The sequence below is a fragment of the Danio rerio genome, chromosome 19, assembly GCF_049306965.1.
Source record: "Danio rerio strain Tuebingen ecotype United States chromosome 19, GRCz12tu, whole genome shotgun sequence".
Classification (NCBI taxonomy): domain Eukaryota; kingdom Metazoa; phylum Chordata; class Actinopteri; order Cypriniformes; family Danionidae; genus Danio; species Danio rerio.
Genome location: NC_133194.1, coordinates 1,963,771 through 1,982,196, shown reverse-complemented (window position 1 = coordinate 1,982,196; position 18,426 = coordinate 1,963,771). Strand labels below are relative to the sequence as shown.

The 18,426-nt window shown below is 35.5% G+C and overlaps 1 protein-coding gene across 2 annotated transcripts; it reads right to left on the bottom strand.

Moving 5' to 3' along the window:
* Positions 1 to 379: 379 nt before the first annotated feature.
* On the bottom strand, positions 380 to 16,330 carry lrrc3b (leucine rich repeat containing 3B). 2 transcript variants are annotated; one of them, XM_005173724.6, is made up of 2 exons: positions 16,174 to 16,330; positions 380 to 3,357 (listed from the first exon to the last, which is right to left on the bottom strand). In XM_005173724.6, exon 2 carries the CDS (start codon positions 3,242 to 3,244, stop codon positions 2,468 to 2,470), a length of 777 nt encoding a protein of 258 aa, XP_005173781.1. In that variant the 5' UTR covers positions 3,245 to 3,357; positions 16,174 to 16,330; the 3' UTR covers positions 380 to 2,467.
* Positions 16,331 to 18,426: the final 2,096 nt, after the last annotated feature.

Below are 18,426 nucleotides of genomic sequence, written 5' to 3'. Positions count from 1 at the left end.
AGATGGAGCAGCTGACAAGCTACTCAAAAAAGGGTTAAACAATTAAATAAGCTTTAATTGGTCGATAATTGTTGTTTGCGTCGTTTGCGTAGCTTCTCAGTGAACTACGGCTCTGTGTAGCAAATGCTACATGTGAAATTACCACATATTATAACGTTTTAGGTGGCGCAGTGGGTAGTGCTGTCACCTCACAGCAAGAATGTCGCTGGTTTGAGTCACAGCTGGGTCAGTTGACATTTCTGTGTGGAGTTTGCATGTTCTCCCCGTGATCACGTAGGTTTCCTCGGGGGCTCCAGTTTCCCCCACAAGTCCAAAGACCTGTGCTATAGGGGAATTGGGTAAGCTAAATACCCAGTGTATGTGTGTGAATGAGAGTGTATGGGTGTTTCCCAGTGATGGGTTGCAGCTGCTGCGTAGAACATATGCTGAATAAGTTGGCGATTTATTTCGCTGTGGTGACCTGATTAATAAAGGGACTCAGCCAAAATTAATGATTAACGTTTTACTCCGAACTCACTTCGTAACTTTAGTCGAGTGTTTGTAATAATTCCTTATGTCAGACGATTTCATAGTTGTGTGTTTATCAGTCATGCTGAATCAATGAAAACACTTCAATCTATTGTTCACTCTTATTTGTTCATTATTTGGGTGTTTGAAACTTCCTTGAGAGCGCCCTCTGGCCTTTAGCGGAGAATTACAGCTAATTAAGCAACCGTGCTTCCCTGACAAGATGTGCATGACAATAGTAGCCTTGCTCAATTGCGTTTGCGATTTTGTTACAATTATTCGCCCAGCCCTAATCAATACCCACAGATATTGGTTTATCCTTCATATGCTTGTTGTTTTTTTCTTTGCCGTCCCACAGGTTTAATCTCTTTAAAGATAGATTCTGATTGGCTGCCATTGTTTACATCACAATCAGCTTCCAGAAGTGATTCCAAACATGGATAGACCCTTTTCAAAAGACTGTTATGACACGTTAAACGCTCATCAGCATCCTTAATCCTTGAAAGATTTAAATATTCTCATTTAAAAAAAACATTTGAACATTTGTCATGTATTTATGTATGTAGTATAACGTCTTCACATCAAATTACAAAAAACGAATTACCGCTGGTGTGAGGCGTTTGTAATGCAGAGTGTACGGAGGTGGGACTGTCAATTTGACTTTATTCTCGCTTCTGGCTACTATTTTTAGTCTCAATTTGATTTCTTTATTTGAATGTCTTGATAACACCATTGTGGAGTTTTACTTTCATTAATTCAGCAAATAGGATTGTAAAAAAGAAAAATGTTATTTCACCGCTGATACTACATAGTGTGCATCCCTAGATCACTGGAGTGTGTCAAAATTGCATCGATCAGCTGGTCTGTCTATGAGCTGACAAACGAGCGATCCGCTGATGGATCCACTGATATACGCGACTTTAAAATGCTACAGTAAACAAGGGATGCATAATATCTAGTTTCAGCATCGATATCTTAATGTGCGCATTGTTGATGGTCAGAAACGCAATAGGGATGAGCTAGGGCTAGGCGATATGGCAAAAATGCAATCTCAATAATTACTTTCCATATTGAACGATAACAATATATATTTAGATAGGGCTGGGTGATAAGACAAAAATGCAGTCTCGAATATTTTACATATTGAACAATAACGATATATATATTTTGAAAGGGCTGGGCGATATGGCAAAAATGCAATCTCGATGAATATTTTCTATACTAAACAATAACGATATATATTTCGTTAGGGCTGGCAGATATGGCAAAAATGCAATCTCGATAATTATTTTCCATATCGAATATTAACGTTAAATATTTCGTTAGGGCTGGGCGATATGGCAAAAATGCAATCTCGATAATTACTTTCCATATTGAATATTAACGTTAAATATTTCGTTAGGGCTGGCAGATATGGCAAAAATGCAATCTCGATAATTATTTTCCATATTGAATATTAACGTTAAATATTTCGTTAGGGCTGGGCGATATGGCAAAAATGCAATCTCGATATTGTTTTCCATATCGAATATTAACGTTAAATATTTCGTTAGGGCTGAGCGATATGGCAAAAATGCAATCTCGATAATTGTTTTCCATATCGAATATTAACGTTAAATATTTCGTTAGGGCTGGGCGATATGGCAAAAATGCAATCTCGATATTGTTTTCCATATCGAATATTAACGTTAAATATTTCGTTAGGGCTGGGCGATATGGCAAAAATGCAATCTCGATAATTATTTTCCATATTGAACGATAATGATATATATTTTGATAGGGCTGAGCGAAATGCCAAAAATGCAAAAAACGTGCTTTAAGTTTACCAGCTATGACGACTTCTGAAAACCCAGTAATGTGAAAAGGGTCCATTCTCTGTGAATGCATTGTAGACTTAAATTCAACTGGTCATCACAATTGTCCTTCTTAATCTGAACAGGCCTTTAATCACACACAAAAGTCACACCACTGTACTGATGTCCTCCGGTTCGTCCGGTTTCTTGGGTTTGCTGGGAAGCGATTTCAGATACTCAAGATGTCGTCTGGCATCTTCCTGGTTCTGCCGTACATAGTACACAACATAAGAGATAACCATCGCAAACCAGCCAAACATGGTCACCAACATGGCGTAGTCGGTGGTCCGTTTGGCCAGGTTGCACAAATCGGCGTCCACAGCCATGAACGGCTGGCCCTCCTGGTCTCTCAGCTCCGAGCTCCGGCACAGCACACGTTCGTGATTGTGCGCCATACCTCCCAACGCCTGCTGCAGCGCACAGTCGCAATGCCAAGGGTTATTGTCCACCACCACACGCGCCTTCAAACGCGCAAATGCATCCTTGTGCACGCTAGTGATCCTATTATATGACAAGTCCAATACCTCCAGAGAGCCCTCCAAACCAATGAACGCCCCCTCGCCTAGTGTTTCCACAGCATTATGGGATAGATTGAGTCTCCGTAGCATCCTCAAGCCATGAAATATGCGGTCGGGCACCAATGATATGTGGTTTCTGTCCAGCTGGAGTAATTGGGTGTCCGGTGGGACGTCGGGAGGGATCTCCTTCAAGCGAGAAAGGCTACAGGTGACGTTGAGGCCATGTGGGGGGCTTTCTGATCGCTGGCATGTGCAGCCTTTAGGACAGGTGCTGGCAGATGGAAAGCACAGGACCATAAGCACCAGGCTCTGGAGCAGCAGACACATGGGGATGGAGCGCGAAAGCCACAGGTCCAGCGGCGTCATGCTGACAGCCGGCCAACATACTCGACGCCGAGGCCGTTCACGGGAGCCCCATTGCGGGATGGCGCCGTCAGCAAGAGCTATGGGTCTCGGCAGCTCTCATCGTCTGTGTGAGCCTGCAGAGGGAGAGGACACAGTCAACTAGGGATGCAAAATGTACAGTTTCTATGCATAGCATCTGTAATGGTCATTATTGCAGTAGGGATGGAGGATATGGACTTAAAATGATATCACGGTATTCACTGCGATAACGATATTATATTATGGCACAAAAAAAGTCCTGCATCTTTAGGAAAAGTATTCTTTTTTATAGACAGACCTGCTGATCTATTTCTGTTTAATGGAGGGAAGATTGTTTCAGCACATTTCTAAGCATAATAGTTTTAAAAACCTATTTCAAATAACGGATTTATTTTATCTTTGCCATGATGACAGTAAATAATATTTTACTTGATAATTTTCAAGATACTTCTATACAGTTTAAAGTGACATTTAAAGGCTTAACTAGGTTAATAAGGTGAACTAGGCAGGTTAGGGTAATTAGGCAAGTTATTGTATAACGATGGTTGGTTCTGTAGATTATCAAAAAAAAATTTTGCTTAATTTTGTCCCAAAAATGGTTTTAAAAAAATTAATAACTGCTTTTACTCTAGCCGAAATAAAACAAATAAGACTTTCTCCAGAAGAAAAAATATTATCAGACATACTGTGAAAATTTCCTTGCTCTGTTAAAAATAATTTGGGAAATATTTAAAAAAATAAAATAAAATCAAAAGGGGGCTAATAATTCTGACTTCAACTGTATATTTTAATATTTAAAAATTTTTTTATATATATTTTTCATATATATAATGCAGACATCATATTTATAATTCATATATATATATATATATATATATATATATATATATATATATATATATATATATATATATATATATATATATATATATATATATATTGCAAAAAATATATTGCAGAAAATCCAAATAGCGTAATGTCAGATTTTTTCCAATATGGTGCAGCCCTCCAGTGAACGCTAATTTATGAGTCGGGATGACACCTCTCCTCCATCACCCGAAGAGAATGTGCTACTGAAACACAGGGAACAGACAGAGCGTGACTTTTTGAGAGGTCTGTCAGAAAAACTGACATCAGTGTGACATTGAGCACTATGTAGCTAACTGAAGACTGCAATTCTGGCCCTTTAATCAGCTGATATCCAAACATTCTTAGAGTATCGATTAACAGAAGTATTAAAATTCCAAAATCACCCTTCAGCCTTGTCGACAGGTAATGGACATTGCTTTTCAATGTAAAATGTTTTCTAAATCAATGTTTTACATTGAACATTCACTTTTTTTTTACAATAAATGTTTACAACATTACATATTCCATATTAAGACAACTAATATGCAAAAGAACAGCCAAGAGCGCCATGTGCAGTTAAAAACTAGCCTAGAGCACCGTCTGCTGTTAAAAACTAGCATAGAGTGACATCTGCTGTAAAAAATAGCCTAGAGTGCCGTCTGCAGTTAAAAACTAGCCTAGAGCATCATCTGCTGTTAGCATAGAGCAACAGCCACATTTTAAAACTAGCGCAGATCGATTTCTGCTGTTAAAAAGCTAGGCTAGAGTGGCGTCTGCTGTTAAAAACTAGCCCAAAGTGCCATCTGCTGTTACCCTAAAGCACCATCTACTGTCAAAAACTAGCCCAGAGCACCATCTGCTAATAAAAACTAGCCTAGAGCACCATCTGCTGTTGAAAACTAGCCTAGAGCACCATCTGCTATTAAAAATTTGCCTGGAGCGCCATCCGCTGTATAAAACAAGCATAGAGCGCTGTCTGCTGTTAAAAACTAGCCTAGAGTGCCATCTGCTGTTAGCCAAGGGCGCCATGTGCAGTTGAAAACTAACCAAGAGTGCCGTCTGCTGTTAAAAACTAGCCTAGAGTGGCGTCTGCTGTTAAAAACTAGCTTAGAGTGCCATCTGCTGTTAGCCTAGAGCACCGTCTGCTGCTTAAAACTACCCAAGAGCGACAATTGCTGTTTAAAGCTAGCCTAGAGCACTGTCTGCAGCTAAAAACTAGCCCTGGAGCAACATTTGCTGTTTTAAACTAGCCCAGTGATATTTCTGCTGTTTAAAACTGGCCTGGAGCGCCCTCTGCTGTTAAAAACTAGCCTAGAGCGCCATCTGGTGCTAAAACTAGCCTAGAGCACCATCTGTTGTTAAAAACTAGCCTAGAGTACCATGTGTTGTTAGCCTAGAGCATTGTCTGCTGCTAACAACTAACCTAGAGTGCCATCTGCTGTTAAAAACTAGCCTAGAGCATCATCTGCTGTTGAAAACTAGCCTAGAGCACCATATGCTGTTAAAAATTTGTCTAGAGCACCATCCACTGAATAAAACAAGCATAGAGCGCTGTCTGCTGTTAAAAACTAGCCTAGAGTGCCATCTGCTGTTAGCCTATAGCACCGTCTGCTGCTAAAAACTACCCTAGAGCAACATTTGCTGTTTCAAGCTAGCCTAGAGCACTGTCTGCAGCTAAAAACTAGCCTAGAGCGCCATCTGCTTTTAAAAACTAGCCAAGAGCAACATTTGCTGTTTAAAACTAGCCCAGTGAATTTTCTGCTGTTAGAAACTAGCCTAGAGTGCCATCTGGTGCTAAAACCAGCCTAGAGCGCCATCTGTTGTTAAAAACTAGCCTAGAGTACCATGTGTTGTTAGCCTAGAGCATTGTCTGCTGCTAAAAACTAGCCTAGAGAGCCATCTGCTGTTAAAAACTAGCCAAGAGCGCAATCTGCTGTTAAAAACTAGCCTAGAGCATCGTCTGCAGCCAAAAACTAGCCTAGAGTGCCATCTGCTGTTAAAAACTAGCCTAGAGCGCCATCTGCTGTTAAAAACTAGCCTAGAGCATCATCTGCTGTTAAAAACTAGCCTAGAGCATCATCTGCTGTTAAAAACTAGCCTAGAGCCTCATCTGCTGTTAGCCTAGAGCATCGTCTGCTGCTAAAAACTAACCTGGAGCGCCATCTGCTGTTAAACACAAGCCTAAAGTGTCATCTGCAGTTTAAAACTAACATAGAGCACTAACGTGGAACACAAGGGAAACGTGAAGTGCTGTTTTGGAATATTCAAATGTGAAAGCCACTCTATCAAATATGGAGAAACGCAGCTGCATGAGTTACACAGGAACATGTTTCCGAAGCCACATATTTCCAGTGCTCCACAGCATATTAAACAGCGTCTATTTGAAGTCTTTTGTGATATTAGAAACATCCGTACAGTCACTTTTGATTAATGCGACGTGTCCTTGCAGAATAACTCTGAGAGAATGAAAGCGGCACACACACACACACACACACACACACACACACACACACACACACACAAAATTATTTGTGCACAAAACCTCTAATTGAACGTTTTCACACCGGAATCGTGATTCACGGTTTATTGTGTGTGTGTGATCTGCTCAACCTATCGCTGTCTGTCCTGATAAACACTGGCTATATAGAAAGGCTGAACATTTCCTTCCCTACACAGCTTTTATATAGTTAGCTAATGGAAAATACACAGCAGTTAGCACTAAAATAAACCCCTCAGAGTGAACAAACCCTCACTACTGATCAGGATTTCTTTCTTAAACCAAAACATTTACAGACTAATTAGTGATCAACTCCAATTACAGACACACCACTGATTCAGCGAAGCACAATTCGTCACGTGAAGATGTTTCAGAAACACACACTTAAAGGGTCACGAAACACCAGAACACATGTGTTAAGCTGTTGACAGTGGTATATGTGTCCCACACTGCTAAAAACACTATTAGGACACCTATATTTCACTAAAAAGTGTAAATTGGTTGTTTTTGCGTTATTTCAAGCAAATTCGTACTTCCAGTTTAAAACTAATTTTTGAAGCTGCGTCACGATCATGACATAATAGCGTGTATTCCAGCGTGCAGACTGGACGTCTGTGCCAGAGTGAGTCTTATTACGTCTTACAGTGTGCTGCATTAATGCATGAGTAAAGCTTGGTTCAAACCAATCAGCGCGCTCTATTGTGCACCTTCATTAATATTCATTACTGTCACAGTGTTTAGACGACAGAGACGCCACGTTGTGTTGGCAAAACAAGCGTGAAGTGTTGCTTTTATAGTTTGCTGCAGTTCAGTTTTGTTTTCATTTTCTCTCTGTGAGAGCGCAGCTGGAGTCACGTGTGGATTAACAGTGTACGCGACGCTCCACAACAATAACTTACGTGTCTAAGGGGGATTAATGTTTACCTGAGAGCTGTTCTCATCTGCAAACGCTGAGATCCGGATTCGCTGCTCGTCTCCTCTTAATACAGACGCGGCTCTAGTTGCTGGTGATTGTCCTGTCTCTACAGATTTGGTAAGTGAGCGACCAGTGCTCTTTGTTTATTCAGTTTGTTCGTGTCGAACTAAGTTAACTATTGCACCGAGTGTAAACATGTTAGCACCACAACCAAACTTTAACCTCGTGTAGGATTTTCACCGCATTTTGTGACCGGAATAACACACGCGGCTTTCTGACGCTACCTGCCGTGTGTTGCCAAGTTTCCGGGAAATGCTGAGTTTTTTTTTCTCTCATTCACCGTGCGGTATCAAACATTGCATGAAAAATACACGCTTAGAGCAGTTCCTCGAATCAAATATCTTGTTTGTCGGGAGGGACATGAATGAATTCCCTGAATGAAAGAGCCAAACTGCAGTTAAAGTCCACCATTTAATAATTTGCCAAATAATTTGACTACAGATGTCCATGTAAACACAGTCCCTTTCTCCCCTGTGTGTGTGTGTGTGTGTGTTTTGACTCTGAAAGTCAGCGCACCCAAATAGACACTCCCACACCATGCCTCTTTTCTTCCTCCGACACTCCCCCCTAAACAGAGCTGGACACGCCCACTTTTCTGACTTTTTCCAAAGTAGATGTGTGAAAACACCCTGCTGAAACGAGGGGGCTTCATGGCCCTTCAAGGTCAGCAAACATGAACCGCTTGTATTTCAGGCAAGCTATAATTAACATGCATTAACACATGCCACTCCTGTGTGTGTATGTGTGTGTACAGTATGTGACGCCAATCAGGATTGATGTAAACAACTGAGAAAAGCGTCTGGACGTCTGTGTCCCCGGCACATTTCTGAGCTGAGTTTAGCACAGGCGGAAATATCACTGATTTAGCACAAGGGTGGTCATTTACTGTGTGCACATCTGGACCTTTTGTGTTCATCCTGCATGTGAGGCAGTTTCTAAATTTAGCAGTGAAAGATGCATGCAAGTAAATCAATAGTGATGTAAAAATAAGCATCCCAGGAGTCCTGACAAATGACGTGCTCGGTGATTAGAGCCGAGTGTGTGTGTGGTTGTGTGGTAAGGATTGAGAGAGTGTGTGTGTGTGTGCCTGTGAGAAAAAGATAGAGAGTGTGTGAGGAAAAGATAGTGTGTGTGTGTGTGTGTGTGTGAAAGAGAGTGCGAGTGTGTGTATGTGTGTGTTAGTTCAGTCAGAATTACCGGTTTTATCAATTTCTCAGTGAATATAGACAATATATTTTAGTGCGTTTAAACAAAACAGATTTATTTAACAATTATATCCTTTAATATGAGTGTTTAGTCACCAAACATCTTTAGAATTGTATGTGTGTGTGTGTTGCCTGAGGCTCTGGTTGGTCAGTTTGGACTGACAGAGTGAATCCCAGCTCTCTGACTGAGGTGCTGTGTGGGTTCTACTGTATAGAGATATACATGATGGCAGAACTTTTGCCTTTTAATGCAAACCATCATGACTGACAGGCCATCACAGGAAATACTGAAAAAATGTGTGACTGTCACAGACAAACTACTTCCACAATTCCAGGCAGGAGGAATTCAGGATGAAGCCTGCATGCAAAAAACCCCAGAAGGCAAACGCAAATATTCTGACTGATTCTGACTGATCAAATATTCATGCGATTGAATGTGAGAGTGTATGGGTGTTTCCCAGTACTGGGTTGCGGCTGGAAGGATATCCACTGTGTAAAACATATGCTAGAATAGTTGTATTTATATAATATAATATAATATAATATAATATAATATAATATAATATAATATAATATAATATAATATAATATAAAATATAATAATATATATTATAATATAGTTAAATATAATATAATAAAATATAATTTAATAAAATATAATATAATATAATATAATATAACATAATATAATATAATATAATAAAATATGATATAATATAATATAATATAATATAATATAATATAATATAATAAAATATAATATAATTTAATAAAATATAATATAATATAATATAATATAATATAATATAATATAATTTAATAAAATAAAATAAAATAAAATATAATATAATATAATATAATAAAATATAATATAATTAAATAAAATATAGTATAATTTGATATAATATAATATAATATAATATAATATAATATAATATAATATAATATAATATAATATAATATAATATAATAAAATATAATATAATATAATATAATATAAAATATAATAATATATATTATAATATAGTTAAATATAATATAATAAAATATAATATAATTTAATAAAATATAATATAATATAATATAATATAATATAATATAATATAATATAATATAATATAATATAATATAATATAATATAATATAATAAAATATGATATAATATAATATAATAAAATAAAATATAATATAATTTAATATAATATAATATAATATAATATAATATAATAAAATATAATTTAATAAAATATAATAAAATATAATATAATATAATAAAATATAATATAATTAAATAAAATATAATATAATTTGATATAATATAATACAATATAATATAATATAATATAATATAATATAATAAAATATAATATAATATAATATAAAATATAATAATATATATTATAATATATTTAAATATAATATAATATAATATAATATAATATAATATAATATAATATAATATAATATAATATAATATAATATCATATAATATAATATAATATAATAAAAAATTATATAATAAATTTGACATTAGGATGCTCTTGAGGACACTGTCAGGGTTTATTCCGCCATAATCATGTGTGGTCCATTATATGTAGCTTCTAAAGCCTCCGGGCTCTGTTTCTGTTGTTTAAAGATAAATCTGCAGTTGGTAGCAGAGGAGCATTTGAGTTTAGCTCTGCTCTTCAGCTCAGATCATTGCTGATAGCTGGAGGTTTACGGCCTCTGTTCACTGCATGACCTTCCACAAGATTTTATTTGCTTCTTGTTTATGGATACGAAATAACAAACAATGCAAAATGCATATTTTGAAAAACCTAGCAGCTAGATCTGGTGCTGCAGTTTACACTTACAATAAAGCCATTTATTGTTTATTACCAAACATTCATTTTAATTCAGCTTAGTCCCTTTATTCATCCGGGGTCGCCACAGAGGAATGAACCGCCAACTTATCAATGCATATGTTTTACGCAGCGGATGCCCTACCAGCCACAACCCAGTACTGGGAAACACTAATACACTCTCGCATTCACACACTCATACACTACGGTCAATTTAGTTAATCAATTCCCTTTTAGCGCATGTGTTTGGACTGTGGGGTAAACCGGAGCACCCGGAGAAAACCCATGCCAAAATGGAGAGAACATGCAAATTACTATACATATATATATATATATATATATATATATATATATATATATATATATATATATATATATATATATATATATATATATATAGTAATTAACACTTTAAAAAACTAAATATGATAGTAATATATAGCTTTAATAGTATTAGTGAATTATGTATATTAAATAAAATGATATAATTTTATCTAATATACATGTTTAATTCACTATTACTATTAAAACTATATGTTTTATTACTACCATATTAAGTTTTTTAAACTGTGATTACTTTCAAAACATAATATATTAAAAGTACATACTTTATTAATTATCCATATATTTTAAAATAATAATAACTATGTGATTTAATAAGATTTATATATATATATAGTTATAGTAAATGGAATTCATCAATATAGCCAGCCCAAAATTATTCATATCCCCAGGAATATGAATAATTTTGGGCTTATTTGATTAATTGATTATTTAAAAATACACATATAGAAAACAAACGGCAAAATATATAATTTAAATTTTTTATTTATAGCAAATTAATAAGTAAAAAAGTATTATTTTCTGTAGTTAATGAATATTTATAGTAATATCTATCTATCTATCTATCTATCTATCTATCTATCTGTCTGTCTGTCTGTCTGTCTGTCTGTCTGTCCGTCCGTCCGTCCGTCCGTCCGTCCGTCCGTCCATCCATCCATCCATCCATCTATCTGAGCTGTGCACAGGGGGGTGACCGTTTGGCTAGAGCCACTGCCCCTCTGCCCTCATTGGTTGAGGTGCCCCTTTCAGCAAGCACTTGCTCGATTGCCACCCCCACCCCCTTCGCTCTTTACTTTGCAATCTCCCCATATATATATATATATATATATATATATATATATATATATATATATATATATATATGTATATATATATATATATATATATATATATATATATACTATTGCAGACTCGCACATTGCAATATCATTATCGCAACGATATCGCAATGTGGAAGTCTGCAATAGTCACATCGCAGGGATCTGCAATGCAAATGGGAATTTGGGATCATAGTTGACCAGACAATACAGTAACATAGTGGAGTCATTTAAAATTTTACCCATATAGAGTTTTTTTTATAATATAAACATTATTATTATTATATGGTAATTATTTAGTTTTTGTTTCTGAATACTCAACCATAAATCATTGTTTTTTTTTTTTTTTTTGTAGCTGTTGTATTCAACTTTGCTTGTCATTTTTTAAATCATATTACAGAATCATCCCAATCAATCTAAAATTATATAAACCACAGAAAATGAAACTATTGTAGTGTCCAGTATCGTGCAGCCCTAATATATATTTATATATATATATATATATATATATATATATATATATATATATATAATGCGTACATAAGGCATATAGCATAAAGCTAATTTGCAGCTCTTGTCCCTGGTCAGGCTTTACATGAAAAAAAAAAAAACAGTTAAAAATAAAACACAACACAACAAACATGTACAATATATACAGAGCCACAAACATGAAATGCAAGTCAATCTGCATAAAGAGAAATGTGTGTGTGTGTGTATATATATAAAATATTAAAATTGCAAAGCCTATGAAATAAAACAAGGCTAAGATCAAATAAAGAACAAACAATTAATCATGCATTGATGAATCATTCACTATATAAAGGCAATAATGTAAATTCAGAAAACAAATATCTCTGATTTAATGCCAGCGTTAAATATTTAAAACTTCTTTTCAACATTCTTCAAAAACAAATCCTAATATTTGATGCACAATGCATCGACTTGTGTTGTATTTTCTCAGGTGCTGGTTAAGAGAAGTGATCCTGCAAAATGATCATGTGCTCTTGACATTACAGCACTCATCATCATGAGCAGAAGAGCCTCAGCTTTTAATATTAAAACACATTGATTCAGATGATCAGGCTTGGATGTGGGTCAAAGAGTTATAGGCTTTTACCACATTACTGCCTCCATAACACATTAAAATGTATAATGCGAAGATTATAGAGCTGTGGAATGAAATCATAATGGTTTTCTTCGTTGCTCTTGCAATGATTCATTCATATAATAAAGCTTTGAATGTGAAAAACACAACTCATGGACTTGTCAATAAATAAGCAACATCTAATGCAGGAATGAGATATTTTGACATGCATTTTACTTTAAATACATGCAGCAAAAAGGTCAAATACGAGGCTGTTTTAAAGGTGACCTATTATGCATCTTTTGATAAGACCTAAAATGAGTCTCTGATGTCCCTGGAGAATGTATGTGTGAAGTTTCAGCACAAAATAGCACACAAATAATGTTTTACAATGCTCTAAATCTGACCCTTTTAGGCTTTTACTCTATTTGTGGTGTTTTAGTGACTGTCGCTTTAAATTCAAATGAGATTGTGCTCTTTTCAAAAGAGGGCGGAGCTACAGCAGGGTGTTTCAGAAGACCCACCCCTCAATGACAAAGGTTCAGAATTTGTCCCATACATGAGCTCGTTTGTCCTATTTAGACTGATATGCTCTCATAAATAGTGAAAATAGCCAATCGAAAAATGCTTTAAGACCAAGCAGATACCTGGTGTGACTTCCGCTAATCAATTTTGACCAATGCAATCAATTATTTTTCATGAGTCCAACAAACAGCTGTGCAAGAAAACATCTGTCATACAGTAGCCAAAGCCATCTTTAGCTACTGAATTGTTTTTAAATAGAAAAAACATTTGACAAATAACTTTTATTTTAATTCTCTGACCTTTTTCTTGAAAGAAAACGACCAATAAAAAGTGTGAAGCACATTTACAAGAGAGGCTAAAAAAAGTATGAAGCTCTAAATTATTGTTATTATTATTATTATTATTATTATTATTATTATTATTATTATTATTATTATTATTATTATGTGTACATTTTTATTATTCAAATAGCCACATTCTGACTGAGGAAAGTAGAATTTGCTGGTTAGAGTAGAACTATCATAGTACGATGCATCGTTTGTGAAACGAACGATGTAGTGACGAGTGTTTCCCAAAACGCATAGTTTCTCTGTGGCAGATCCATCGCTTTAACCACGTTAGTTATAACGTAAAATGCACATAATGATGCTCTAAACTGGGTGGAGTAACAACTTCTTTAGAGAAAAAACCCTTAATTTCTTTGTGTATATTATATTATTTTACACAAACAGGCATTTAAAATAAAATGCAATATTTGGTAAAAATATGCACTCGCTTTCCATATTAACTGAACATATGTGAATGGCACATAGGGCCTATGTCTGCTTTACTAATATTACTGAGAAGTTGAACATTATAATATTCTACTCTAAAACATATCACTTACAAAAGCTAACAGGTATTCTAATATCATATATAAATCATATAAATAAATAAATAAATAAATAAATAAATAAATAAATAAATAAATAAATAAATAAATAAATAAATAAATAAATAAATAAACAAATAAATAAATAAATAATGAGGCGATTTATTATAAAATGAAATGTAATATTTATTATTTATTAGAAATGAAAAGAATCATAATTTAATAATAATATTAATGATGATTATGATATTAAAAATAATAATAATTATTATTATTATTAAGTAGGATATACTTTATTTATTTATTTTAAAAGTCTACTTTTACAATTTGACATGTAAACCACTGCAGAAAGTTCTAACCAGCAGGCCCATGTCATATACAGTACAGATACTTAATAAATAACCCACTATCAATTAAAAGAATTAACGTTTGCTTTTTGTTTCCACAAGCTTTGGAGACGTAACTTGAATTCCGCTTTTAAATAATAGGTCACCTGTAGCTTTCGCCATGAGGCGATGTTTTTAAAGTGCACTGCGAAGGGAGCACAATTGTAAATATGAAGATCGCTAAACCTGAACTGTAGAAATAGTTTGAAAGCAAATTACACCTATGAGAGATGAGGTTACTGCTTTTTATTTTTAATAATTCCAACTTGCGTCGTTAGTTGGCTAACAATGGTTTTTGGAAACGCACCCCTGTTTGTTAATTGCCTAATAAATTACAATAGGCTTCAGTTTTTAATTTGATATTTTTCTAATAATATATCATGTAATAAATCTGTATTTTAAAAATAAATATTTGTCAATTTTTTTATTTTAAATATTTAGTAAATACATCAAAATTTGTGGTTATGATGACCATCCAACAAGCTAATTCAGCTAAAAATAGTGCTGAAAATATGCAACTAAATGCAGTATTTAAATGTCATAATTAAATAGAAAATGAGCCGAATAACTGCAAAAAGATTCATTTGTTGAAAAAATGAACCACCTCTTTAACCAGACTGGCTACAGACCTGGAAGTTTGCAGTGTTCATTTGGGCTGCTTCTTACTCAGGGCTGTCTATGCTAATGAAAGAGAAATTGTCACTAGTGGGCGGGGCTTTCCCCCTGTGATGACACGTTCAAGAGAGAATGTCAATGGAAGTGTTCCTGCAGACTGTTCTTATCAAGTGTAATTGTAAAAAAAAAATACAATAAATAATTTTTTCACACAAATCTGTGTTTAAACCATATCCTAAAACTGATTTTTGCTTTGTAGGCCCCCTCTAAAAGCGTCTCTTGTCAAATATAACAATAATCCATTCAGATATGAGCAGCATCACAGCTTTGATCCAATGCATTATCCCTGATTTAATCCCACCGGCTCTGGCATGAAATCTGACCCTTCCGGTGCGATCAAAGCAGCATCACCTTCTCCTGGCAATTTCAGCATCCAGAGCACTCAGAGACAGCTCCAAATCACAAAGCTAAGTGATGGAAAGAACTTTTCTCCACTCGATCTTGGATTTCAGTCTCCACACCCTACAGCGAACCTGGAGAATTATTGCATTCAATAACCCTGATCATTAGGTGCATCATAAGGAATTCATCGATAACTGCTAATAAGTTGCTCGTGCATGGTTGGTTTGGTTAAATCAGTCTCTCCGGGTGCATGCATTAATCATAAAAGCCTGTCAATTGCTATTCAAAAGGTGCACATCATTTGAAACGTGTGCAATAATTGACTCGCAGACAAACAGCGGCTGACGCACGTACAATCCGCTCGTTTGACACCGTGAATGACCAGTGTGCAGTTGTGAACATGTAAAATGCATATATGTGACAGATGAATGCATGTCGGTGTCTGTCATGTGTGTGTTTACGTGCGGCGGAGCAACAGGCGACATGCGTTTGTCTCTTACCTGCGACAGAAACACTCATCGATCGCCGCATCCGTGACTCTCACATCCTCGGGGAATCATTCAGACATCAGATCAGACGCTCTCGGTCCCTATTTCATCTCCACTCTCGCATATTTGGAGGTTGTTGGCTGATGTTCGTGGCAAAAGCCACGGGAGTAACTGGGAGGGGTTCGATCGCTCCGTGGAAGTGGCGTTCGATTCGCGAACGAACGGTTCTTTTGAACTGATTCCTTATAGCAATTCAGTCGAGTCGATTCATCAATCACTGCTGTGTTTCTGTATTAGAGTGGAGATAAATTAATGTTCAGTCCAAAAGATTAACATTACTATCATTCATATTTTGTTTTTGGAGCAATTCTTCAGAAATTAGTCATCTAAACTGCACGTTTTGATCTATGGTGTCTAGTCAAACACCTGTTTGCTCTTATAGTAGTTCAATAGCAATATTGTTGTTTATGTCTTAGACGCTAACGTTAGCATAACTGAGTTAACACAATCTACAGACTACATTGGTGACCAAACACAGTGCTAAAACGCATTAACTTGTATGAACACTGATCAAACTACGAACCATCTGAATGAACCGATTCTGTGAACTGAATCGAACATTGCAAGCTGGATTCTGTCAGCAGCGCGCGCGTATGGCCGTGTGTGTGCGCCTGCGTTTGTGTGAATAATTAAAGCTCATTTTTTGATTAATCTGCGAAATAATACCCATTCTGACGGATTTCTTGTAAATATGATATAAGAAATTCAAGCTGAAACTCGTTTTGAGGCGTGCTTTATTCTAAAATGTTCGACTTCTGAAAAGTAGCCAGCGTGGTGTCCATTGTAAAACGATTTAACGAGGAAAACTCTTGGAGTGCTTAAATTATAATAAAAGGCATTGTAATTGTTTTTAATATTTAACTTGGTTTTACCCAGGTATATGGCGTACTGTACCCCAGCAAACAATTTTGTCTAATAGACGTCTAATAGACATCTAAACGGAGACAGCTTTGCTTAAACAAGGCTAAAATTGGGCCAAATATAGCACAAAACTAGACTAGTCGTCAAATAGAGATTAGACACACTTTTTATGTGTAGACATTCATTTCTGTTTAGTTTTAACCTTGTTTTAGCCAAGATGACTGAGTTTAGACGTCTATTAGACATCTATTGGACATCTTTTAAAAACAAAAATGCTTGCTCTTGTCTCTTAGAAAGAATTAATCACAGATTTATTACAGTAAAAAGCGCAGTAACCATGTTTCTGGCAGATTAATGTGTAAAACCACAACCATAAATACCATGGTTAAACTAAACCCACTGTTCATTTGTGGTTAAGCCAAGATTTTCTGCTTTATTTGAAGCTAAACCACAGTCAACTTTTATGAGTGGTACCTTGGAATGGTACATTTTGAGCAATGTAGAATGGGGATACTTTAGTTTTAAGTCAATGCAGCATCTGTAAACAAGTGCACAGTTAAATGTACATTAACTATACACTATGTGGCTTGTTGTTCTGCTATATGGGGCCAATAGTATCAGTAAACATCATCTTAAGTGTACATTTACACAACATAAGGCAAAATCATTATCAAACAAATAATCCCTGTTTTACAGATAAGAAGAAATCACTAAATGCTGTATTTCTTATGGTGATGACATTAAAAACATGCATGCATATGGTCATGTATCCAATGTTCAATTGGATTTTAAGTACTTGTTCATACCTATAACACATAAGACTACACTTTAAGTGTTTAAAGTGTGTTTTAATGCAATATTTGTCAATAATTGGTTTTTATTCTGAAGTACAGGCAGCACAAGGGTTAAAAATCACAACTAAATGTTTGCAGTGTCAAACTCCCACAAGAACTCACACATGAGCCGTCCTGCTTTCGTCCTTGAGATGGTTTTTAACCTCTGTGAACTCTGAGGAACGCCTGCATGTGTGTGTGGACATCGGCTAAATGACACATTAATAACATAAAAGCACTCGTGATCAATTATAACTCCACGGTTCAGTGACTGTTTTGATGGTTTTACAGTAAATACCAGCGCGCGGCATGTTTAATACACGAGGAGCTGCTGTCTGAGTACTCACTCAACGTCAGACGCTGGAGAAAACCAACAATTAGCTGTGCTTTTCCTGATAAACACAGTCTGTCTGAGAGAAAGGCAGATCATCCGTTCACAGCCGAGCTCAGAATCCTCCAGATATCAATCACTCCAGATAATTAGTAAAGGTGATCAAACGCCGTCATGACA

Excerpts from the sequence above, each read along its gene's own strand:
- lrrc3b (XM_005173724.6), bottom strand. The coding sequence starts at position 3,244 with ATGACGCCGCTGGACCTGTGGCTTTCGCGCTCCATCCCCATGTGTCTG.